The sequence below is a fragment of the Bicyclus anynana genome, chromosome 13 (genome assembly GCF_947172395.1).
Source record: "Bicyclus anynana chromosome 13, ilBicAnyn1.1, whole genome shotgun sequence".
NCBI classification, from domain to species: Eukaryota; Metazoa; Arthropoda; class Insecta; order Lepidoptera; family Nymphalidae; genus Bicyclus; species Bicyclus anynana.
The window spans coordinates 6,353,683-6,379,775 of NC_069095.1; the positions used below are offsets into that span (position 1 = coordinate 6,353,683).

The 26,093-nt window shown below is 35.7% G+C and overlaps 1 protein-coding gene across 2 annotated transcripts in view; it reads left to right on the plus strand.

Annotated features, from left to right (window-relative positions):
* Positions 1 to 24,603, plus strand: part of LOC112045759 (uncharacterized oxidoreductase YtbE) — a 34,219-nt gene extending 9,616 nt beyond the window's left edge. The window contains exons 1-6 of one of the 2 annotated variants that reach the window (XM_024082073.2): positions 21,526 to 21,671; positions 21,819 to 21,928; positions 22,639 to 22,719; positions 22,815 to 22,922; positions 23,204 to 23,487; positions 24,016 to 24,603. In XM_024082073.2, the coding sequence (XP_023937841.2) occupies positions 21,850 to 21,928; positions 22,639 to 22,719; positions 22,815 to 22,922; positions 23,204 to 23,487; positions 24,016 to 24,369 (906 nt within the window). In that variant the 5' untranslated portion in view covers positions 21,526 to 21,671; positions 21,819 to 21,849 and the 3' untranslated portion in view covers positions 24,370 to 24,603. Of the gene's footprint in view, positions 1 to 21,525; positions 21,672 to 21,818; positions 21,929 to 22,638; positions 22,720 to 22,814; positions 22,923 to 23,203; positions 23,488 to 24,015 lie in introns of those variants that run through there. The other variant, XM_024082082.2, reaches the window with a different exon arrangement.
* The last annotated feature ends 1,490 nt before the right edge of the window (positions 24,604 to 26,093 follow it).

Sequence of the window (26,093 nt, forward strand, 5' to 3'; positions counted from 1 at the left end):
AACTAAAAAGGTGTTTAACTTTGCAAAAAATATGAAGCATTTAGGTGAAGAAATATTGGAATATGTAGTCCATGCCTTATTTAGCTCAATAACCATCAATTCTGATGCATAGATACATAATTTTCTTCAGATCACTAGTAACCCAAACTAATAGAGAGCATTATTTATTTGGTCCACCAGTGACTGTCGCAGCATTTACACAATTACAATCTAAAAAAAAACACAAACACAAGGCTCTGCACAATCAAATGAAGGTAGACACGGCATGCACATTTCCGTAATAATAAAATAAATTGACGATTACATTAAATCAGTTCATAAGAAAAAAAATACATTTTACAGTAACAAGAAAAGGAAACATTTTACAACTACTATTTGAATATACTATATAATACAAAAAATAAAATGGAATTGGTAAAAACAAAAAGAAAAATTAGTTTAGCAAATCTAGCAAAACTAACCTGCGATATGTCCTTGGTGAGTCTTTGTGGATATCTATAGACCGACTAAGTGCGTTATATAATTTACATAGCCTGGGCATAGTAGAATAGGCGCCAAAAACAGTTCTAGTGCGTTGCGGTACAAGTAAAGTAATAGCTTTGCGAGGGTATCTACTATTATTGGCCCCTTTCATAATACAATATATCCTAAGTTTAGTTTACGATTAAATTATTAATTCTCTAAAAAATAAGGGTAGATCGAAGTAACATTGGATGCTTTACTAGAGCTAAAATATATTTCTTTTATAGTTTCACCACGTTTTACTCCGTCTTTTGTGAACTGATCCTATTTCTATAATTTCAATTGTATTTTGTAGGTATCATTCTTTTACTATAATCCAGCCTAACTAGTTGGTCCTAATAGTAGCAAATAACCTTCATGTTTAATCGCCATGACAATGATTTTCCCACGGCTTTGATTGTTGTGGACATCTATTCATCTATATAATATATCTATAGTGGCTAATATAAGGTATGTCGCAATATTTACGACCTTCAGCCTACACATACCTGGCGATTGAACACCTATTTAAATGCTGCGATTTTCCTACGTGTCTACACGTGGGCTACATCGTAGGTGGGCTGTTTACGAGGAAAATTCTTTACTGCATTGTGCATATGAAAATTTTGTAGATAGAAGTGTAAACACATACATCGATGTATAGAACAAATATATCTTGACTTCTCACACTTACAGATTATACCTTGCCTTTTATAATTTGTAAACAACATTTTAAGAAATTTAAAGAAACACGTGTCTCTAGCGGTGAAGGAAAAACATCGTGAGGAAACCTCCATACCAGAGAATTTTTTTAATTCTCTGCGTGTGTGAAGTCTGCCAATCCGCTTTAGGCCAGCGTGGTAGACTATTGACCTAACCCCTCTCATTCTGAGAGGAGACTCGAGCTCAGCAGTGAGCCGAACATGGGTTGATAATGATTATAATTCAAACATATCTATGATTATAACAAATCTATGATTTTGCAAAGGACAGAATTTCATTGTCATTAAGGCTTTATTGGCAATTTTAAGGCTGGCGAAAACGCGGACACAATAATTATCTGTATATATAAAAATGAATTGCTGTTCGTTAGTCTCGCTAAAACTCGAGAACGGCTGAACAGATTTATTTTATCTTGGTCTTGAAATGTTGGTGGAGGTATAGAGAATGTTTAAAAGGTGAGAAAAATCAGAATAATTGCCGGGAAAACCATAAAAACAACCGTTTTCTATTTTCCATACAAACGTTTAAGAGTCAAGGGGTAGGGGTACAGAGAGGTAGGGCAGGGGTAGAGTAGAGATAGGGAAGAAGTGCACATAAGTCAATGCGAAGCTTGACCGGGTCCACTAGTTTGTAATAAAATCAAAAATAGTTACGATGACATGATTTAAAAATGAAAACCTATATTTTTTGGTAATAAGTAGTAGTATCCTTAGTAGTACTTATGTGTAAATGACTATCACAATGAACCAATAATAGGTAATTTGTATTCTCTGTACTAAGAAATTAAAGCTTCCCAAATTGTGGCCTCTTAATGCGCAGTTTGATAGCTACAAGTATGAAGTCACGACGCCACACCGCGTCGGAGGTCGTGAGCCCGGCATTGCCAAATTTGAAGGGGTGACGTCACCGGGCCTCCTAAATCAAATACAGTTCTGCTTCATTAAAAACAAGAAGGCTTTAAGTTTTTATCATCCATTGCTGAATCACAAACTAACTGAAATGAAAATAAACCACAAGGAGCAATGGAATATCTACAATACGTAAACGCAAAGATTCCAATATGTTTGCTTAGGATTATATTAGATTCTAATAAGTTAAAGAGCCGACAAAACGGTCACGTTGTATGTTCCAATACGGTCGATGTCTCCTTATAAAACAAAGAGCGGCTCGAATTACCCTCGTTTGTTTATTCCTTACTTAATGGATACTCTTGGTTTAAGATGATCTTCTTTTGTTTTCATAATTACCAGTTAATATTATTTGTTCTTTGATTTAAACAAATTAAGTTATAGAATGCTTATTTCTTGGAATATTATCTTGTTAATTCAATAGTGAAGCTTGATTTACTTAAACTAATTAAACTTTAAATTGTTGTCATATCTGTTACATTTATCATGACTAATTTATTTTGTTATTATGTAAAAAAAATACTTAAACATATACTAATGATTCAAAATTACCAAATTGTTCTCACTGAATAAGTGAATTTCGAGTTTCAAATTTTAATTGATCTCAACTTAAATAACATTTACTTCTTTGCTAACGGTATCTTTGGACTTCGGTTTAAAAACAATTTCGCTGTGATTCTACAGCTTTAAGAGCTAACTCGTTTCGATTCAACACAATCTTGTCTCGAACTTATATGGAGCAAAATGTAGACATTAATGTATCCTGTCTTCTTCGCTTCTGAGTCATACTAATGCGCAGTTTTTAAGATGACAATTTTGCATAAACCTATATAATTTTGTATGCATGTGGTCAAGGATCTGGTTTCACATCGTTTGTCTGTAGAGATTGCACAATGGTCATTGTGTTCATCGCCTTGGGATGAGCAAAGAATGCCCTCACACTCTGATACAGACCTATTGTACTCTTTGCACGCTGTTGAACCTATGTTGATATTACTGAGGTGGTTCGAGCATGTCTCTCACACTTGGATCAGAGTAATTCTCATGCGGATAGAAGTGTCCCATTGGATTTTCATAGCAAACACCGTACATATAAAATGTCACATAAATTGGTGGTACTAAAGACACGATCGAAAGAAATGAAAATAGAACCAAATATAAGATACTGCCTCGTTTACTTGATTTGAATGTGGTGTTAAGAGTAAAATGCATTTTGGTAGATTTCAATAGTTGATTATAGCCTAATAGATTTAGAAACGACAAAATGACATCATATTTGGCACTTATAAATTACATCATCAAGGAGTAAATAAAATGTATGAATAAAGTTATAGTTAAATAGCCCATGAAAGTGAAGGAGAATGATTGGATATATTTTTAGAGTAATGATTTTGGCTAGGTATATATAAAAGTAAGGTATAATATGTCTGTATTGTTGTATGTGAAGTAATGTAGTGTCTATTTATAGTGAATATTATTTTAAAAAGGGGTGTGGATTTTCATCCTCCTCCTAACAAGTTAGCCCGCTTCCATCTTAGGCTGCATCATCATTTACCATCAGGTGAGATTGTAGTCAAGGGCTAACTTGTAAAGAATAAAAAAAAAATGGTGACGTCACTAAAAAAAACATCTTGTGTTATAAAAACAAACAAGCACATATATATTTATTAAGTAATAAGGTATATAGGTACTTAGGTAATAGTATATAAACAAATGCCAGCTCTCCAATTGACTAGTTTCAATAGGAGGTAGCTTGTGGCTTTCGCAAGGTTTGCCCGAGCTGTTGCGATAGCAATGGCGGATAGAAAGCGCCGACCTCACTTTCACTCCACTAGCATCAATGACTCAAACAGAAACTTAAATTATAATATCAGATGACAACAATGTATGAAGTTTAATATACCCAGGAATTGTAGATTGTTAATAATTTAAATACCATAGGTGATAGATGATGTCCAACGAGTGTGAAGAAAGATTAAGTAGATAGAGAAGATCTGTGAAAACCGATATATGCATAAAATTCTACAACAAATGTAATTGTGTAACAATCTTATTGTTAAATATACATTTGTTGTAGAATTTCTTCTTTATCTTCTCTATCTCTAGTTCAGCGGTCGAATGATGAAAATATATGGTAATTTTGCAACGTGTAGTTCCCATTCTCGTGGGAATACGGGGTTAAAATAAAGCCTATGTTACTTCCTGAAAGTATAGCTTTCTATTGGGGAAACAATCGTAAATGCAAAGAAACAAACAATCAAATATTTTCTCTTACATAATAGGTTAAAGATGTAATTTAATAATTATAGCAATTTAAAAAACAATTTCAAATTCAAATTTCAAAATTATAATTATTTATTTGCATTGATTTGATCAGTAAACGCTTCTTGAGATATAGAGACTCACTAAGAAAGGGTTTCAAACATCAGGAGTGAGAGCTTTGCATGAGTTTATTCTTTTACGTTAGAGGGTTAGGATTAGCCCACATGAAACAAGTTGCAGGGGTCAGCTAGTACAGCATAAAATGATGTTATTGATTTTGCTTCTTGGGAATTAGTATGGATATTGTTGTCGAGCGTCATTCACCCAACCTATCAAGTCAATTGAAGTCAGTGTCAATTGATTTCCAATAACTGTTTACAATTGAGACGGACGAGGCATGCGGGGCCTTCGATTGTTTAATCAACATTCAACAGACCCTGGGACAGATTGTGACGCTCCAACGTGTTTCAACATAAGAATGGTAAACACATGTACTTTCTCTGTAGGAGGTCGGTTATCTTGGAACTGGTAAATTTTAAAATAAACACTACCTTACCAAGAATTAACTGTGAAATGTTTCTTTTTTCAAGTTTTAGTAATTTGAAAAAAAAAACAGGATAATCAATATGAGAGATTGACACTTTCAGCTGTTTTTCGTTGCTTTTTATGTTATAAATTCGATAGAGAATTTCTTTCATCTTCAAAGAGATGAAAGAAACAACAATTATCTACATAATTGGTTTGATAGAAGTTATTTCTTTTAAACTAACGAGTCTAATATTCATCAATAGATTAATATTGTGTGTTGTGGTTTGTGCCTTAGACTATTAAAATATTTGTAATAGAGATATCGATAAAGGTTTCTTCCCCTTATAATTACTGTTGCTATCTAGAGTTAAGGATACTGATAAACTGCTAAAATATCCAGAAAATTATACTTTGTATAATAGAGCAAGAGCCCACGACAGCCAGACCTTCGTTATTTTATAAAAGTTGAAAGTTTCTCTGTAGATGTCTCCTATACAGGTAAGAACGACCAGCGTCTATAAAGTTTGGGTTGTGGTTACCTGGGCAGGTAACAAGTAGTAAAGGTGTATAAAATAGTACTTGAATTTCGTTAAAGTATAAAGCTCAATTTTTTAATATTTCCTTCGGGATAACTTTAAAAATCTCCTCATCCATTGCCGGACACTTATGACAGTTGCTACCCCCTGCCAGACACCCCTAAACTTTAATAAATTATAATTATACTTTCGTTATAGTATAAAAGCTAAATTTTATATATGTTACTTGGGGACTTATAAAAAGATGTTACCTCAATAGCCGGACAGTTTTCGTGGTTTTTACATCTTGCCAGACACATCGAAAGTCCACTATAGGTGCGAGTGCGGGGTAACAACTGTTCAAGTAGGTGCGAGTGAGATAGAGCGCTTAGTCGAGTGCGTTCTTTTACTGCGCACCATCCATAGACGATACATTATTTATTGAGATAGATACGCAACTCTCATTTCAGTTAAAAAAGTTATATACCGTGATCACTAGATGGCGCATTCTAATTAGATTTATTGGCTACCCATAGATGGCATTCTCTCTACGCGTGCAATCTATATTTTAGTTGTATGACTATTGCTGTTTGTTTTACTTAATTCTTATATATTAATAATGAAAAAAATTTAACATAAACTAAATCACCTATTTCAGTATATAATACTAATGTACCCAAATATTTAAAATTGCCAATTTTTATAAATATATAGAAATAAGGAAAACAAACTGCAATAATCCTTCAAATATTAAAGGATTTTTAATCAAAAAAGAAAAGAAGATTCTTATTATTCAACGATTTCTTTTTTCTTTTGTGATTATGAAAATATCTTAATGCACTTCAGCAGCCTGATAACATTAGTGCACCAACTATGAATATTGACGTTTATGATTATAAATAACCACTGATAACATCTACACACTGGTCACTTACAACTGAAGAAGAAGGTGATGTTGAGGACGATTCTGCCATCGACTGGAGTAGTAGTGATGAAGAAAATGAAAACATCGACGACAATGTTTAAATTAATAAATAAGTTTAATTATCTTTTTTTACTTGTAATTATACTTTTTTTTTATATTTTTATGATATTAAACAAACATTTTTTACTTTATACAACATGGCTATGAACGTAATAAAACGTAAAGTTTAGGGGTGTCTGGCAGGGGGTAGCAACTGTCATAAGTGTCCGGCAATGGATGACGAGATTTTTAAAGTTATCCCGAAGGAAATATTAAAAAATTGAGCTTTATACTTTAACGAATTTCAAGTACTATTTTATACACCTTTACTACCTGTTACCTGCCCAGGTAACCACAACCCAAACTTTATAGTCGCTGGTCGTTCTTACCTGCATAGGAGACATCTACAGAGAAACTTTCAACTTTTATAAAATAACGAAGGTCTGGCTGTCGTGGGCTCTTGGGCTATAAGGCAGGATGCACGGTACAGTGGAGCGAGACGGTTGCGCGTCGAGGCTCTGACAGTTCACGAACATTTTAGTAATAACATATTTCACGCGATTTGTTAAATCCGACTCTGAAAATAGCTGCAGAAGGTTGATTTTTGATTGCCTCTTTTCAGAGCCTTAAGTCTATTTAACAATCAACCGGTGTAGCGTTTCCAAGCTGTAAACAAAAGATAACCAAGCATCATTATCAGTATGACTTTGAACCAATGGTCATTAAGATAAAGCTTATATTTGTTTGATGACGAAATGGCAATTAGAACATTCTAGAGCTTCGCAGCAGTTCTGTGAACCGCTTCCGCCGCTGCTCCTTCCGTCTCGGGTTGCTGGCTGCAGACATTCCTCGGCCGGATACCGGACCCAGCCCAAGAATGTGGACCAGACGAGTACTGATGGCATGATAGCTTAATGTACCTTAAGGGCAACTGCTAGCATTCCTGGCAAGATATCCAAGGTTGATCTTCCCAAGCTTTTAAAACGTTATTATTTATAGTATATACATCAAAATAATCTGATATTTCTGTATGGCTTCATTTATCTTATTTATTAGTTTTATAGTTTACAGCTAAGAGCTGTAGGGTGCCGTTTTTATCTATGTTCAGTATCGTGAGAATGTTTATGGGATACGATTTCGTATCGCTGTAAGTTAAGCGTTCCATTCAGGGAATGTCGCCGGCGACTGGCGTCGGTCCCACGCACATTTGCGATCCATGTGTTACAAACTGACAATATGAGCACAGTGAAGGTTAACGTCAATCTTGAACTTATTTAACTATTGGTGTGTGTTTGATACAACTAAACAGGTTCAATATTATCACTATTCTTAAAGAAAGGCCTGAAAATATGACAATAAAAGGATACTTCCTTCCTTGGAAATACTAATCTTTCACCAAGTATATACCTATTGATTAAGAACATACCTAATGCTCTTTCTTATGTTCTTTCTCCTTAAGGCTTCTTGTGGGAACTCTTAATCCGATTTTGACTCTGCGGCATATTTATACTATGTGATTATTATTTTTGACATTCTTTACCTATATCATTAATCAGTGTCGTATTTGTCTAGTACTTGCTGTAACTTTTTAAAAACCAAATTATTGTCACTGATTATATTTTTAAGGTTTTTAATATAAGTAAAGTAAGGTTTTATCAAATGTTATTCAAATTATACATTCATAAAGGCTGTTAATGAATTAAGAAAACCAACGCTATCATAATACAGATTTGTCAATGAGACATTCAAGAGTGATGGGAATATTTTTCGGGAGCGTAACGGTTTTTGTATTATTTTTTGTCCTCTTTGACCGTGTGAAGGTGCCTCAATGGATGCAGTATGTGAACGGTTCGACCAATTTCACTGGAGCTGCTACGATGCACATCAGTTCCCGTCGGTGATACGACAGAGCCCGTTTCAAAGGGACTGGGAAGATCAACACTTATTGGTTTGATGCTAGGCGTTTTCAATGAATCGTTTCTTTGAGCTGCGTCGTTCTTTAGAACTCATTGTTCGCTGTTTTCACACGTAGCAGTTTCTTGGAATAATCGTGGGAGGAAATAATGTTTTCTCAGGCCTCGCTATTAGCTGTTACATGGGTGAGAAAATTATTTACATAGGTGACGATAAACTGTAATCTATTGAGAAATTCTACAAATTGAAATAACAAAAGCATTGCTAAAATTATAGTAGACGAGGTCAAAAAAACCTCGTACCGCACCAGGTGAAAGTACAAAAAAATCAGTGCCCCAGCGAACGTGTTAATATCAATACAAATAGGTCCATATGTAATTGGTCTGAGTTAAATATTTAAGATGACATCCGCTGTCAGTGAAATATTATGGAAACTGCAATTTGTGTGTCAGCGCTATTAGAATTTCACAAAATACTCGACAATCCGAGTATTACGAACATAATATGTTGTCGACTCGAATTCTTTATTTTTTCATGTTTTATTGTTCAGGTAAAGTTTCGATCGAGTTTACCGCACCCCTTGACGAAATTAATAGATCTCACATGGTTGTAATACCCGTCTAATCAATGTCATTATAAGATTTATTTATTTATTTATTTTAAATCAACTTATGCGGCGACCATTTAAAAAATAATGCGATTATAATTTAAAAGTCATGTAGCTGCGAGTGCTCGATTACTAACAGTTAAAACGCAACGGCTAATATTATGACCTTTACTTATCTATTCTAAGGTTAGTGGCCTGGACTATAAATTGCAATAGACGGTTATCCTCTACAAACTGCAAAAAAAGCTAAGCCCTTCTCGATGCAGCGGAATGCAGGTCCGTCCGTCCTTCAAGCTATTAAGGGACATCGACTCGGCCTAAATTACCATAACGTGTCGCACTCGTTAAAGGTAAATTAGTTAATTGACTTAAAAACCCTGACTCCGTTGATTGGTCAAATGTTAAGCGCGTTTTAGTAATCAAGAACGCCGCCCAAAATTACTTTTTAATTGCATTTGGAGGGAAAAGGGGGATATATTGGAATTTTATTATTATCTTAATGTTTAACTAATGATCACGTAATTTCAAAGAAGTCGTTGATTTACTTTATTTTACAGTAACATTTAATCATAGGTTTTCAAACTATTACCCGCAATCGTTTTGTTCATTATTTTTAGAGATCGTGGAACGGCTTCAAAATCTAAATCTAAATCTAATCTACAATACAACAAAGGAAATACCCTACAGATTTCCATTTTTTTCGCCAAATTTGTAAATATTTCTAAGTTAATTAGTAATATTAACTTTGTAATAATAACAATATTTAATCTATTCTTCAGCCGGAACAGCCAAACATCGATCAAGTAAGCGGATGTACCTATAACGAACCTAAGCGATGTTATCTTATCTGTGTAAAAATGGTTATCTGTGTAAAAATTACATGTGTGTGTGTATTGAGATCAAATATGTATATGTATAGGGGCACAACATATTATAAATATTTTTTCGTTGTGTGAGTTTACCTTGTCCCCTTCAAAAAATGACGGCCAATTTTGTTGGTGAATTTGGACGCGATACATGTCCATATGTATGTGGTCTTAGTATTTATAGCAAAGTGCTGCCATCTCTGAAAGACGTATTAATTTAACGCTTAACAATCGACATCTTCGAAGGATGCTCCGATTTCGGGGTCGAGTGCTGTTGCCGCTTGAAACTCTAGGCTGCTTGAAAATAATTGTTCGCGAAGAAGACAAATAAATTATTTATTCACTGTTCATAAAGAACTTCCGCAAATTAACGGCTGTTTTTATTAAACAAAGAGTTTATATTTTACCCCAGTATATACCAAATTCATAGATTTAGCAAAAGTATCTCGGCGCTTGACCTTTTTCACATGGCATGTGGCGAGCGGAGGCGGGGCAGAGAGCGGGGGTGCGGTGCCCAGGGTTGCCAACCGTATTATAATATTTGATTATGGGATCTTAAAGAAATATATCCAAATTATTTTGAAAAATACCTACTACATTTTACTGCCTGGATGATTCAGTTCGCCTATGTGGCTTTAGATTTTGAGGTAGAATTCTGGGCAGGCCTATGAAATATTGAGCTTTATTTTCTTCTAAAGATGCAGCCCAGAGTTACGGATATAGTCGTTAATTAAATCCCGGTCAAAGTTATCATTACATACTCAAACATTATCGTCCTTAGCCTGCGAACTTTCAGCTGCGTGATAACTGATAAGCAAAGCTTAGTTCAACTCCCCTCTTCTATAAGGAGGGGGCCTGACCGTGAAGAGAACCATTCTTATTTTCACTATATAAGTATTTATATTTAGTCTATACTAATATTATAAAGAGGTAAAGTTTGTAAGTTTGTAAGTTTGTCACATTTTTTAAATGGGGTAATCTTCGGAACTACTGGTCCGATTTTAAAAATTCTTTCACCAGTAGAATGCTACATTATCGGGGAGTGCTATAGGCTATATTTTATATTGGTATCATATATATTAGCCGAGTTATCACAGATTTTGTCATACAGGTCGGACTGAAAATCCACTTAAACAGACTTATTCAAAAGCGCTGCCTTAACTATTGTGTAAATTTGAAATTAATGTATGGAGACTTTATGTATCTTTAAAAGTTCCACAAAAAAGTCCGCGACACTATGTATAATCTATCTTCTATATATAAGCAGATATAGTACCTTTTGTGTTTTAAAAATTATTAATTTTATATACTTAGGTTTACGTCATTATTTATACAACTAAACTTTAATCCTTATTAAAATAAATTATTTAATAATCACAAGGATATTATGGAGATAAGATTTGCCCTTTACAGTATGTTAATTACTTAAATAGTTTCGGAGATAATACAAAATTTCTAAAAGACGCAGAAATTCCGCTGTATGACGCCCCGCGCTTTCATTTACGTAGTTCCCGTTCCCGTGTGAATATGGGGATCAAACATAGCCTATGACACTCGCAAATAACGTAGCTTTCTATTGGTAAAACAATTTTCCAAATCAGTCCAGTATATCCAGAGATTACCTCCTACAACCACACGAACTTAACCTCTTTATATTATTAGCATAGAAGTCTCTATTTCTCTTGGTCATACCACCACTCTCGAAGGACTGGAACGATTTTGCTAAGGGTAGGAGTAAGATAGAGAAGTTACAGGGTAGGGTAGGGTACGGGTAGGGAAGCGTAGGGGTAGTGTAAGGGTAGGGTAGGTTTAGGGCCGGGTTTAGGGTAGTGGTAGGGTAGGGGTAGTGGTAGGGTAGAGGTACGGGTAGGATAGGGAAGTGGTCGGGTAGGGGTAGGATAGGCGTGAGATAGGGGTACCGGTGGGATAGGGGTAGGAAAGGGATAGGGTACGGGGAGGGTAGGGGTAGGATGGGGGTAGGGTTGTAGGTAAGGTAGGGGTAGGGTAGGAGTAGGTTTAGGGTAGGGTAGGGGTAGGGTGGGGGTAGGGGTAGCGGTAGGGTAGATGTAGGGGTTGGGTAGGGTTGGGGTAGTGGTAGGGTAGGGGTAGGGTAGGGTAGGGGTAGTAGTAGTAAATTTGACATCGAAATTTACGCGGACGAAGTCGCGGGCGTCCGCTAGTAAGTATATAAATTTATAATAACTAAAATCAGCTATCATAACATAACACAGGCAATACCGACGTTTAGATACTTTGGGGCTCACGTATTTAGAGCGTTTGATCGTTTTGCAGTAACAAACAAAAAAAATCGCTGTTCATGATGAACTTTTAATTAAAGCCTTACTTTTATTTGCGCCTCAATAGAACAGCAAAGGGTTCAGACTCCTGACTCAACACCAAGTGGTTATAGGTTTAATCCTGCTGAACTATCGTCGTACCCACTCTTAACACAGTCTTTCCAACTTATTTGATTATATTAAAAAGACCACACAACTGAAGTAAAACTTCTTTAACGTAGATATTTTTCCAATTCTCCGTTGGTTTCGCCTGATTACACTTTTCGTAGCGCAATAAAACGTTATTAATTAACGCAGAAGTTTTACTTTAAATAAAATTTTGCAAAAAAAAAGAACGTCTGTTTCTATAAAACACTAGCCAACGCCCCGCGGTTTCACCCGTGTAGTTCCCGTTTCCGTGAGTCAAAGGGAATAAAATATAGCCTATGACAGCCACAAATTACGTGGTTTTCTAGTGGTAAAAGAATTTTCAAAATCAATTTAGTAGATCCAGACATTACCCCCAAACAATACCACAAACTTTACCTCTTAGTAATATTTATATAGATATTTACTTTCTTGTAGTTGTCAACCCTAGCGGTGCCGGTCGCTTTCTCACGGGAACGCGCGGTGATTGCACCGCATTACGCCCTGCATTGGGCGGCCCGTACAGCTACAGCCCACACAACCACGAATAACTATGGACGCGATAAAGGCTATGATAAAACATTGTTTCACACTATTTATAATTATGAAAACTCCCTACACTCCTATACCGGAACCTCAGACCAAATACGTATGGACTTGTATTGCACCCAAATTCACCAGCAAAATTTTATAGGGACGAATTACACTGACTCATCGAACACAATATATGTATTTTGTGTCCTTATACTACACACAACTATTAATTTGATTCTCAATACATACACGTGTAATTTTTACACAGACTACACATCGCTTAGACTCGTTACTCAGAGTTATCGATGTACTTGATCGATGTTTTTTGTTCAAATATACAAACCAGCATTTTTAAGGATCACGAAGAAAACGCCAATGAACCAACGATGCTATAGAAACAGTTTTTATGAACGCGTTATTTCGCGTTAGATCATTGATGGGCTTAGGGTGACAATGATATTATCATGATGGTAGGTATACGATCAATATCAGGTGATGAACAATTTTACAACATGGGTACACTTTTAGTTGATGTAAGTACTCGTGTAGTACGTGGTACCATTTCGTTTATTAGTTATCAAAAGGTACCCAAGTCAATATAGACAAAGCCGCTCCATAAATGTAGATTAGATTACTAATAGTCGTTTATGACTTTTTATCACTAATTTATTTCTTTATTTTTACTAAGCATTGTATGTCAATGAACTACTTGACGGCTACGTGTAGATGACGCGGCATCCGCAGCGGCGCCGCACCGCAAATCTGTATAGACAGGGAAACATCGATGCGATGCCGATGCGGCGTCGGTGCGATTTTATCTGTCTATAGCTACACTACACAAACTTGCGGTGCGGCTGCGGCGTCATCTACACTAAGCTAAGGTGCTGATAGACTTAAGTATTCACTTGTAACGAGCATTCGTGCGAATGTTACATCGCAGAAAAACACGAGATCATTTTAGCGTGCATTCTATCAAGCGTTCTGGCGAGTATTCTTGCGAGCAGATTTGCTTGGAGCTTTTTGCCTAGCCAAGATGATCTGTTTCAAGATGTTCGGCTCGTTGTTCGGTTTGACAAATATAAAAATGGCGATTGCTCGATGTTCTGTTACAAGTGAATGCTCAAGTGTTAGACTAATTACATAAAGACCTGCCTCTTTAGACATTACTTTTCTGAAAGTATATGATCAACGATATACTTTGGTATGAGGCTCAAGTCTATCAGCACCTTAATAATCACAAGAATACCGAGTCCAAAACTATTTCCTCGTTGCTCCGTCCATTGAGAGTTCCGCGACTTCATTGCAAGGCGGCGGAGTCTTGGCTCCAATCAACAATGGAATGCGTCTACTTTTTGATCGCTCAGGGCGGCTATCGCTTATCGGATCGGATCCAGTTTTTATCCCGTTTTACAATCTGTTACTGCTCTCGAAAACAAGGATCGGGAATTTTTATTACAGTTATATGAAACTTGATCTTCACCCGTATTATCGAAGAATTATTACCACAAAATTTTAATTTTACATTTGTATCTTAGATGATTAATTGATCTCGTTCCGCTAGCGAGACCTATCCTTAATCAATGATTTGTAAGTAGTTAATTTACAATTTTGAAATCATCATCATCATCATCTTCACCATCATTATCATCACCATCATCATCGCCATAATTATCATCATCATCATCACCATCATCATCGCCATAATTATCATCATCATCATCATCATCATCATCGTCATCACCATCATTATCATCATCATCATCATCAGCGGCATTATTAGGTATAAGTATACTTAAGCCGATAAACGTCTACAATAAGACGTTCGCCCTTTGTAGGCACTTCCAAACACCATGGTCTTGTTTCAGTCTTGAAAAGAATGGACCAACAAACTTCCTCGCAACATGCTGAATCGTAATCTGCGTGCTTTTTTGATGTCAAAACTAGAATGCGGCCCTCAAATCATGCATACTCAATACCTTACAGTGCCTGGTGTATCAGTTAACAAAGTACAAATTCCATGCGAATGAAAAAGCTGACTATACGTATACAAATATGCTACTTGTAATCAAATAATATGTAACGCGTGACATAATCACACGTGACGTAAAGGAAATACTTGTTAATTATTAATAAGTACGAGTAGATATAAAATAAATACGTACAGAGTTATGACTAATGCAATATTTTAAGAATTTTGTTATGTAATTTTCTGCGGACATGATAAGAAATAGATTAAAGCATGCTGAAATATTGTCGTGGTTGTAAACAATGTATCGTCGATTACTTCTTCTACTACTTAGTCACACTTCATTACTGAGTAAACTTGGAACCATGGAATGTTCTGGGCTAAAAAGTAGTCTATTTATATTGATCATTAACTTACTCTGTCTTCCAGTAAAAGTCTCATTAAAATCAGTTCAATTGTTTCAGAAATTAGATTGGACAAAAACAGACAACAAAGCAAACATTTGTGTTTTAGTACCTATTGTATAAATAACTATAAGCATTTGAGAAAACACTGTTATTTTGAAATCACAGACATTCTATTACCTATTAGTATTGATATATACTTACAAATCTAAATTATACAATTTATAAATCGAGATAATAAACTCACTTCTTATATCTTTGCTGATAAAAACTTTTCCGATGACATCACCTTGTTTATATATTAAAAACTACCAGACGCCCGCGGTTCCATCCACATCAATAAGTATATCATTATCAGCCCATTTGAATTGCCTAATGCTAGCCACTCACCACCAAAACTGATCGTGTGTTGATCGCGATCTGCATCATGTCATGCAAATCATACTGATCGATGTCTTGCTGTTCCGGCTAAAGAATCGATTCTTTTTACATATTGTTTTATTACAAAATTTATTTAAATAACATAGAAATACTTACAAATGAAACGTAAGTAACTGGATCTTTTAGTGAACTAGAATTTGTTAAATTGTGGTTAACCGTTTTTTACACCTGTTATTCGAGTACACAAAAAGGCTTTTACGGAGCTCTTTACACGACGAAAACGTTTACAACTATAAAATATCGATTCTTTGGAGACAGTTTTTATAAACGCGTTAGATCGTTGATCCTTTACTTTGTCAGAGAGGTATCGTCTAGCGAGACAGGTCCTATGTAATTAGTCTGAGTTAACATCATCATAGTGCATTAGGTACTTTTTATTTTTATAAAGAATATTTGCCATATCTGGTCCGAAAAGACTGTGCTAGGAGTGGGTACGACAATATACCAACGGGGCGGGGATTGAACCACCATGTTGATGAGTTCGACCGCTCTTATCGTTGAGCTATTGAGGCTTTTTGGGAGGAGGGCGTCATTTTTGTAACAGTAAGGAGGAGGCGTCAATAAACGTAGTCACGCCAGTGTTGAAGGTTGACCGTTAAAGTAGTTGTGTCCAGTAGAATACGACGTGAGTCACAGCACGCCCACGTATGGCCCGAAGTTAAACCCAACTACAAATATGCTTTAATAGCGCCGATACGAGGATTCATACCGCTTGAACTCACTCAGGGCTGGTAGAATGTTTGAATACAGAGTTCAAGTAAATAAGTAATTAGTAACTAGTCACTTATCTTTTTTTTCTTACCGGGAAGAAAAAAAAACCCTACGGACTTCTGCCGTCAGGCAGGGCATGTCCGACTCGCACGGACTGAAATCATCATCATCATCATCATTATCAACCCATATTCGGCTCACTGCTGAGCTTGAGTTTCCTCTCAAAATCAGAGGGGTTAGGCCAATAGTCCACCACGCTGGCCCAATGCGGATTTGCAGACTTCACACACGCAGAGAATTGAGAAAATTCTCAGGTATCAAGGTTTCCTCACGATGTTTTTCCTTCACCGTTTGAGACACGTGATATTAAATTTCTTAAAATGCACACAACTGAAAAGTTGGAAGTGCATGCTTCGGACCGGGATTCGAACCCACACCCTCCGGAATCGGAGACAGAGGTCATATCCACTGGGCTATCACGGCTCTTAGCCGACTAGATAGGATAGGACTAAAAATAACACCCCAAAAACTCTTCGGTCAGCACGGAACCGCGTAGCATTACTTCGTGTTGACCGATAGTCACTTACCTGTGTAGTAGGCCTAACATGCGCGCCACGACATAATACCTCATGAAGACAACGGCAATGCTGTAGCTTAGCAAGTTCGTTGATGACACTCCCACGATATGCGGGCGACGGGGGGAAAGGCCTGCGCGGGGCAGAGAGAAGGACTGCGCGGGTACGAAGTCCTGCGAGCGGCGCATCGCTACCCCCCGCCCGGCGCATCGAGAGTGTTACGTACGAATTTGCCAAGCTATAACGACATCATGTAGATTGCGACCAACACACGATCAGTTTTTATCCAACTTTCAAAAAGGAGGAAGTTCTACGTTCGGCTGTATGTATGGTTTTTTTATCGGATGTCTTAGAAATTTAGGTATCTTATTAAAGTTCATATTAATTTAAGACGTTCAAGTTACGCAGCCCTAGCAAAGAGAATTAAGGAGGTTATTAAATTATATAGCCTTGCTGGAACTGGAGCAGATAAATTAATTAAAGCTATACGTTCATATATAGATATATCGGTAATTTTTGACAATAAGTACTTTAAAATATCGTCGTCATCAACCCATATTCGGCTCACTGCTGAGCTCGAGTCTCCTCTCAGAATGAGAGGGCCTTTTAGGCCTTAGTCCACCACGCTGGCCCAATGCGGATTGGCAGACTTCACACACGCAGAGAATTAAGAGAATTCTCTGGTATGCAGGTTTCCTCACGATGTTTTCCTTCACCGATTGAGACACGTGATATTTAATTTCTTAAAATGCACACAACTGAAAAATTGGAGGTGCATGCCCCGGACCGGATTCGAACCTACACCCTCCGGAATCGGAGGCAGAGGTCATATCCACTGGGCTATCACGGCTTTAAAATATACTAGAACGGAAACAAGATAATCAATATCATAATAACACCAATACTTCTATTCACAATCTTAATTGTTTGTCTGTCTGTTCAACCTAATCTCCGGAACTAGTAAAGAGATATTCATACGGTTTTAACCAATGATAAAAGGTCGTTGGTTATGGAGTAAGTTCTCCCTTTTTCCCAACATTTCTAATAGTAAATAGCGATGTACTGGGTTAATTCTAAAGTTATCTGTTTAAATGGATAACACATTTATCAAACTGACCTTAGAGTAAACGTGTTATTCGAAAGTAGTTGTGATTTATCTTTCAATATCTTATCAGGGATATACAAAAATTGATAACATGATACTAATAGTCAGCCACGGAATGACCATCGATCGAATAAGCTGTCGCGTGCACTATTTTTTAACTAGGGTAGGCAATATACGGACAAATTGTACAAAACGGAAAATTCCTTCTTCAGAACGCAGGTACGCAGTGCATTTTGCATCTATTAATTGAACGCCACTGCCAATAACACTCAATAGTTCTACTGTAAGAGGAGAAGAATTAAATAGGGATGATGTCAGTTTTTTAAATCTTCTATCTTATATATATATATATATAAAACTAAATTGCTGTTCGTTAGTCTCATTAAAACACGAGAACGGATGAACGGATTTATCTTATCTTGATCTTGAAATGTTCGTGGAAGTATAAGGTAGATTTAAAAGGCGAGAAAAAATAGAATAATTGCCGAAAACCATAAAAACAACCCTTTTCTATTTCCCATACAAATGTTCAAGAGTCAATTATAGATTTTAAGGGTAGGTTTAGGAATAGGGAAGAATTGCACATAAGTCAAATCGAAGTTTGACCGGGTCCACTAGTTGTAGTTGTATATAAATTAAGTGTATTTTGTAAAAGTAACAGGGTATATGCGATCATTACTTTCGGAGCTACAGGGATTTAATGGGTCATATTTGCGGCACTGCCACGGATCCCTGAAAAACGCCCCACACAAAATGATGTCGTCGATCAATGATCGTCAGACTTGTATGGGTGTTCAAACAAAATTACAAATATCTTTGTTATTTGTGCGTTTATGTTTTTGAACAATCGACGAGACTTGTAATAAAGCAACGTAGTGGGTTTAAACTCTAAACATAGGCAACTCTCTTCTCTCTGCTAAAAGAGTACATAAACCTTTTGCTTTTGACGTTTAGTACATTGTAGGAAAATAAACAAAAAAAATACAAAATTCAACCTAAACTTCTATCTAATAGTTCAACCACAGAACAGAGATCGCTAAAAGCTATCTTATATCTGTGAGTTCAACTGTGTAACGGTATCGTAAACGGATTTCTCTGAATTAACATCATAGAGGGTCTACAAAATTTGGCGGAGTTCGTTGACCTAGTTCAGCCATTGCAAATTATCACTCTCTAGCTTTTTTTACCTTTTTGAGAAAGTATCTGATTCATTCTCTACTTTGATGTCAATGACCGGCTGACCAATTTGATTTTGCAAGTTTATTCTTGCACTAGCCGACCCCACGCGGTTTCACCCGCGTGGTACCTGTTCCCGTAGGAATAAGGGTATAATATATAAAGAAGAATAGCAATGGAATAGCATCCTTCTTCTTGCTCGATAAATGGGCTATCTAAGACTGAAAGATTTTTTCAAATCGGACCAACAATCCCTGAGATTAGCGCGTTCAAGAAAACAAACAAACTCTTCAGCTTTATAATATTAGTATAGATATAAAGGAGCCACTGGGTGCTGGCAGCTCGAGACCGTTATGCTTGGAGGTCTATGCAAGAGGCATTTTTGGTAACATTTAATTCAGGTTACCAAAAAATTAAAGTAATCGTTACTTTAATTTTATTAATTAAATACGAGTATTTTTAATTTCGTGACCAAAATGTTCTAAATCAGAAATTTTAAAATCCTCAAAAGATCTGCATACGTCACCACGTAACATTATTTCTCGAGTCAATATGCGGTTCAATGTACTGAGACCATATATTGTTTCGTCGAATTCGTTGCTATACTACTCAGCGGCTCGAGTAGTCAGATTGCTTTAATAAATTTATTGCCAACAAGTAATAACTACGATTTTAAGTTTGATCAGTTGATACGTTTATTATAAGTGCATGTTATGAAATCGAATAATCTTTGTAGTACTATGCCATGTACATACATATTAGGCTAGTCAATTAAGCAAAATAAAGAGGTTGGAACCTTGGATTGAGAGATAATAGGCTGTAAACACGTACAATACAACTTCATTTTGGTGTTCAAATCTGTGCCGTAAGTTACAAAACAGTGTTTTTGGGTATTATCACAGTTTCTGTAACTTCATTGACGTTAAAACATAAATTATAATTACAAGAATTCCGTTTTTGCACTACGTACGCTCGGAACCCTAAAAATACGTAGGTACGTAGAAAAAAAAATTATGCTCTAAAATTTTACAATAAATGTTTTACATCATAGAAGCTAACAAAACCTTGCAGCTTATTATCTCTCATTCTGAGGTTAAATCCTTATTTGACTGGGCTATAACGCATAAGCCAGATGAAGAGTCACTATTGGACACTAGTTATAATAGGGTAGTTGACTCATACCAAATTTAATATATATAGTACATGGAATAAGGTTCCAAAATATATTGATATCAATTAATAAAAGTTAAGGATTTCCTAGAAAACTTATTTTAAATATCACGTATTTATCAAATTTTCCAAACATCAAAAACGCTGTCGTCCATTTTGTAACGTCACAATGTTACTTGATGTACTAAACGTCAAACTAATTTCTTGTCAAATGCTTCGTTTGTAAGGGATTTGTTATAGTGACGTCATGAAACAGTTGAATTATAGACCGTCATGGCTAACAGGCGTTTTGGCCCGTATTGTCAAAAACATATTTAAAAACTAAACTTCTCATGTAATCACGTCTCAAAAAAATATGAAAAATATTTTTTTTAATCTAGTAGAACGATAATAAACAATTTAAGACCTTTAAAAAAAGTGTCAACTAGCCTATTCCATAGCACTAAATACAGATAGTGAAATTCAGGGAGGCATTGAAATATCCGACAGTTTCCCATCTCTGCTCGCTGTGGAATATACGTTACGAATATTTTATCTATTTTATACTGAAACACATTTGTTTGATGTGGAAATAACTTAAGGATTGTCTTACTGATACTGTCATTCCACAATCTTCTTTAGGCAATACGAATCGTTTAGCCAATTGAGTTAATCGATACCGAATTGGCCTATATTTCTACCCACGCAGTTCCGATTCTGGAGTTGCATCAGGGCCGGCTGGTGGTTATTTTGGTCGCGTGACTGCGTCAAGACATGACGAGGCGCCATGAGATCACCGATTCTCATTATTTGCCAAATGGGGATATGTTCGGTCATGACAAAAAACTAAAAAGCAAACGCCGCGCATGTGCAATTGTACCGCCATCTTGCCCGCCATATTTATTACTTTTATGGATCTTAACGAGCCGTTTTCTGCGTGCTCTTTTATAGTATCTGCATGTATTTTTTTTTAATAAAATAGGCTTTATTGACAAAACTATTAACAAAATCGCATTGTACATTTTGTTCAGCATAGTGTAAAAATTAAAAGGTTAAACAAATTTGCTTAATCATCCTCAAAGGCTATGATCACTTACAAAGAAGCCCTTTTCGTTTACGTCTCAATTACTTAGTTATAACTTTGATTTTTCTAATGTTTTTTTTGCAATAGTGTATGTCCTTGACCATTTTCACGTCCAGTCGTCCGAATCGACCGTGAGACACTAGTCAGTAGTCACCCTTGCTAGTATGCTGCTTTTTACTTCACGTTCAACGTTCACTTAACTATTACGTACCTGACAATTCTGACGTCATTTTATTTGTACTGATTGATTTAATTTTAGTGATTCGATCATAATTCATTTAGTCTATAGGTTTCTCTATACACAAAGTTTCAAAGGTACTCAGAAATAAATTTAATGTGTTTTAGTTTTGACATTGTCGTTGAGTTTAATTCATGTTTACTGGCTGCTTTTTTCTTTTCTTTGTGCACTTCTTCTTCATATTAACTATGCCGAGATATATTAAAGGTTTGATTTCTTTCCAGGTTTTTGTCTGCATAAACATTGACATTCACGATGGCTGCGAAAGGAAAAGAAAATTATGGTGATTTGCAGTTCAATTTAAGTAATGGGGTCACGATGCCAGCTGTGGGGTGTAAGTACATATCATTATTCAGTACTTTGTAAGCATCCGATCCCCCGAATTTCGTGGTGGCGGCCTTCTTGTGATAGCATCATCGATCGCCTATTAAAAGGTGGATGCACAATCAACGATCAAAAAACGTCCCCACTCAATGAGTTCCAAACTCAACTTCTTGGCACTCAATTCAAGTAGTCGCATTTGCAAATTCAACCTTAAACTCAATACTTAAGGTTGAATTTGCTCTGAATTTGGGATTTTATTGGACATTGAACTATATGTAAAGGCCTTTAGGTATAATTTTCTTTACCAATAATTCTAAAACTGTCAAAGCAAAATTGGAGAGTTTTTAAGTGAAATTTTCTACATGATTGTGCGTCCTTTTATTATAAGAGATCAAAGCATATCAAATGAAAGGGCCTAACTAGTAGAATACTATAATTCTACTAGTTAAGCCATTTCCCACCCACCCATTTATTTACCCATATTGAGGTAGTTGTGAAAAAATTAACCTATTTGTGGTGACGGCCACGGATTTACAATTTAATTATAGTAGGTATTCTATTAGTAAAGCCCTTTCATTTGATACCCTTATTGAGGGTGTAGTGAAAAAATATTCTCCTTTATCCAGCGCTGTCGCAAAATCCGCTCTTATTCTTTACGATATTTTGCGATGATTCGATACATTGGGATTTCGCGTATGTATATTTAGATTTTGTTTTCAGTGGGAACATATCGTGTTCGCAACAGTGAAGAACTTTACGTGGCTGTTGACAATGCCTTAGAAGCTGGATATAGATTATTTGGTAAGAATTCTAACCGTTTAATATCTAAGATACTTTATACAATGACTTAAATTGAAATTTTCAAGAATATTTTTATAAAAACTTTTATATTTCAGACACAGCTGCTGTTTATTATAATGAAAAACATCTAGGACATGCATTACGTCGCCTTTTGCCAAAATACGGACTTCAGCGCAAAGACATCTTTATCACAACTAAATTATGTAAGTGTTTTCTTACTATACCTTTGTAATAGATTAACCGAAGCCCCGCGGTTTCACCCGCTTAGTTCCCGATACCATGAGAATACGGGGATTAAATATAGCCTTTTACACTCACAAATAACAAGGCTTTCTAGTGGTACAATTTTTTTTTAAATCGGTTCAGAAGATCCAGAGATTATTCCCAAAATTACCACAAACCTTACCACTGTATAATATCAGTATAGACGATGTTTTTTCTTTTTTTATTACAATTTAACTGCATGAGTTCATCTTTCTTGCAGCTCCGTCTGACCTCGGTGGAGCTTCAGTCGTCTCTAATGCTCTCAATACATCCTTAGACAATTTAGGCCTGGATTATATAGATTTGTACCTGATCCATTTTCCTGGCGCTGCCGGAATACCCGCTCAGAGTCCCAAGAATGCAGAATTACGTGTAGAAGCCTGGACCGAAATCATTAAACAGTATAAGCTGGGTAAGATCAAGGCGATCGGCGTGTCGAATTTCACAGTCAGACATTTGACGCAATTGGCTAACGCTACGGACTTGACACCTATGGTTAATCAGGTTGGTGGTTATTAAATTATTTATTTCAGTTTTATTATGTGAATAGCTTCAGTATCTATTGGAAGATGTATTGTTTCATCCTCCGACGCAAGTAATAAGCTTGTCCGCTGTGTCTATGCCGTGTATGTCCAATGTCTGTGGCAACGTAGCCTTTATGTCGAATTGGATGCATTTTTTTTTATTTTAACGTAGTTCAGCGATAGTGTGAGTGGGATATCAAATAAAAGAGTAATATGATATTTAGATATCGTATGACCTAAACTTCGAGTCCACTCTAAAACCCGTATGACTGCGCAGTAGGTATAGTACCTATACCTATGCAGTTCTTCTGCAATAACAGAGCGAACTAAAAGTTTTGCTCATATTATAAATGAAATGAGTAAGTTACATGATAATAATTTGATCATTTTGTTAAAAAGTTACGGTACGTGAAAGGTGATATAGATATTACTCAGTATACATATAATTTTGAGCTACATATTCCTGACTGTTGGGGGTTTTCCAAAATTTTTGAAAACTTGTTTTCAGGTGGAATGGCATCCTCATTACTATCAGCCAGATTTACTACAGTATTGTAACGACCACAACATACGTCTACAAGCATATTGCTCTTTCGGTGGACTGGCCATAAATAACAAGTCTTTGTTTGATGATCTTGTGGTAGTAGACATTTCTCGTAAACATTCAGCAACGCCTGCCCAAGTTTTACTCTCGTGGGCAGTGCATCAAGGAGTAGCCGTCATTCCAAAATCAACCACACCACAGAGAATCAAAGAGAATATACAGCTTAACTTCGGACTGTCCGACAAAGACATTTCACAGATTAATTCCCTTGGTGCTGTGAATTGCAAGTATGCTTGGGACCCTAACCCAATCGCTTAGTGTTACATGCTTTTTTAAGTGCTAATACATCAATTACGTAACTATTATTGAGACATTTAATTTACTCCATTCAATAAATTAAGTGGTTGAATTTGTAATGTACAGAATACACAAGCTTTCACTACATTCTGCAAAATATCATGATCTTTTGTGAAGTGATGTCTAGTATTATTAAGTAAATTACTGTTTTTAAATGTTCCTTAGAATTAAAAACTGAATTGTTGCATTTAAACATTTAATGGTTTTATTTTATTACCGTTCTTTTTATAGACACTTATAAACTGGGCTATAACTTCCTTTGGTAATGCGGTCTGTGTGGTTTGATAATTTATATTTCATACAGATAGTTAAATATCGAAACAGTTGCTGTCGCCATGGTAGCTTATATTATGTAAACTATAGTAAATTAAAGTACATATTCTTCTACTTCTTTTTTTACAACGCGTTCTTTTTCAACATTAATAGAAGTTACTTTATAATTGCCATCATCTTTACTATCAAATTTTAGATTTCCTCTGATTTATTTGTCCAACTTTTAGATTTCCCCTATTTTTTTACTGTCGATGATGAATCAGCCATTTGTTATATATTATGCATAAGGTCATTTTGCATTGAAAAGTAAACGTTACGTTAGTTTAGTAATTAATAATATTCTGCGCACAATTACGAGCTTTATGCGATAACATAAGATATTAAAGACGAAATCCTTATTTAATTTATAAAACTGGTACTTATTATAAAATTGGTTGGCTATAAGAATATAATAACCGGTTACTCTAATAGATAGGTATAATAAGATGACAAAAAAGATATTAAAACGTGTATTTGGCCAGTACAAGTTGGAACAAGTTTAATTCTAGCAATATCAATAGGGGACCACATTGACACGGGTCCAAAGTGTTATTATTCACAGATTTCGCTACCTTTTATTCGCCTCCCTAATGCAGGGCCTGTACCAAATTACGTATTAATAAATTCAATCCAGTTTCTATTCATATGTAATTCGGTGTTTTTGTAAGAAACTCTTATTGGAGCGACAACTGCGTCGCAGATGCGCGCTGGGTTGAGAAATTAGAATAATATATTCGTGTGAACTCGAAATAGTGGCCACCCTGGCCACCTATTTGAATTACATGAACTGGCAGTAATTTATTTATTTAACTTTTAAAGAGTCTCAGGGCTCTTTTATGCGTTAATAGCTGTTAACTAGTATGAGTATGTACCTACTGCAATACAGATTTATTCTTAATTTTGAAACCGTCTTGGTCGTTGTTTGTGTATTTAAATTTGGATGTATTATTTAACTTTTAATAACTCTAAAAGAGTTTTATAAGCTAGCAATGGTAAATAAATTAATTTAGTTAACTTTTCGGTCTTCAGTATATTTTATTTACGCTCAGTTTGATAATAATAATCGTAATCAAGTAATTGCTAACGTGTAGAAATGTAAGATTAAGGACAAAGATTATATTAAAATGTTTAATTTAAAAATTCGCGGTCTATCAAATTTAATTTAACTAACTGACGCCGCGGCGTTTATAATATATAGCATATAACCTTCCTCGATAAATAGGCTATTTAACATTGAAAGAATTTCTCAAATCGGACCAGTAGTTCCTGAAGTTAGCGCGTTCAACCAAACAAACTAACAAACTCTTCAGCTTTATAACATTAGTATAGACTAAGTACAAGTTTTTTATGTTGGACTTTCTTATGATTTTATT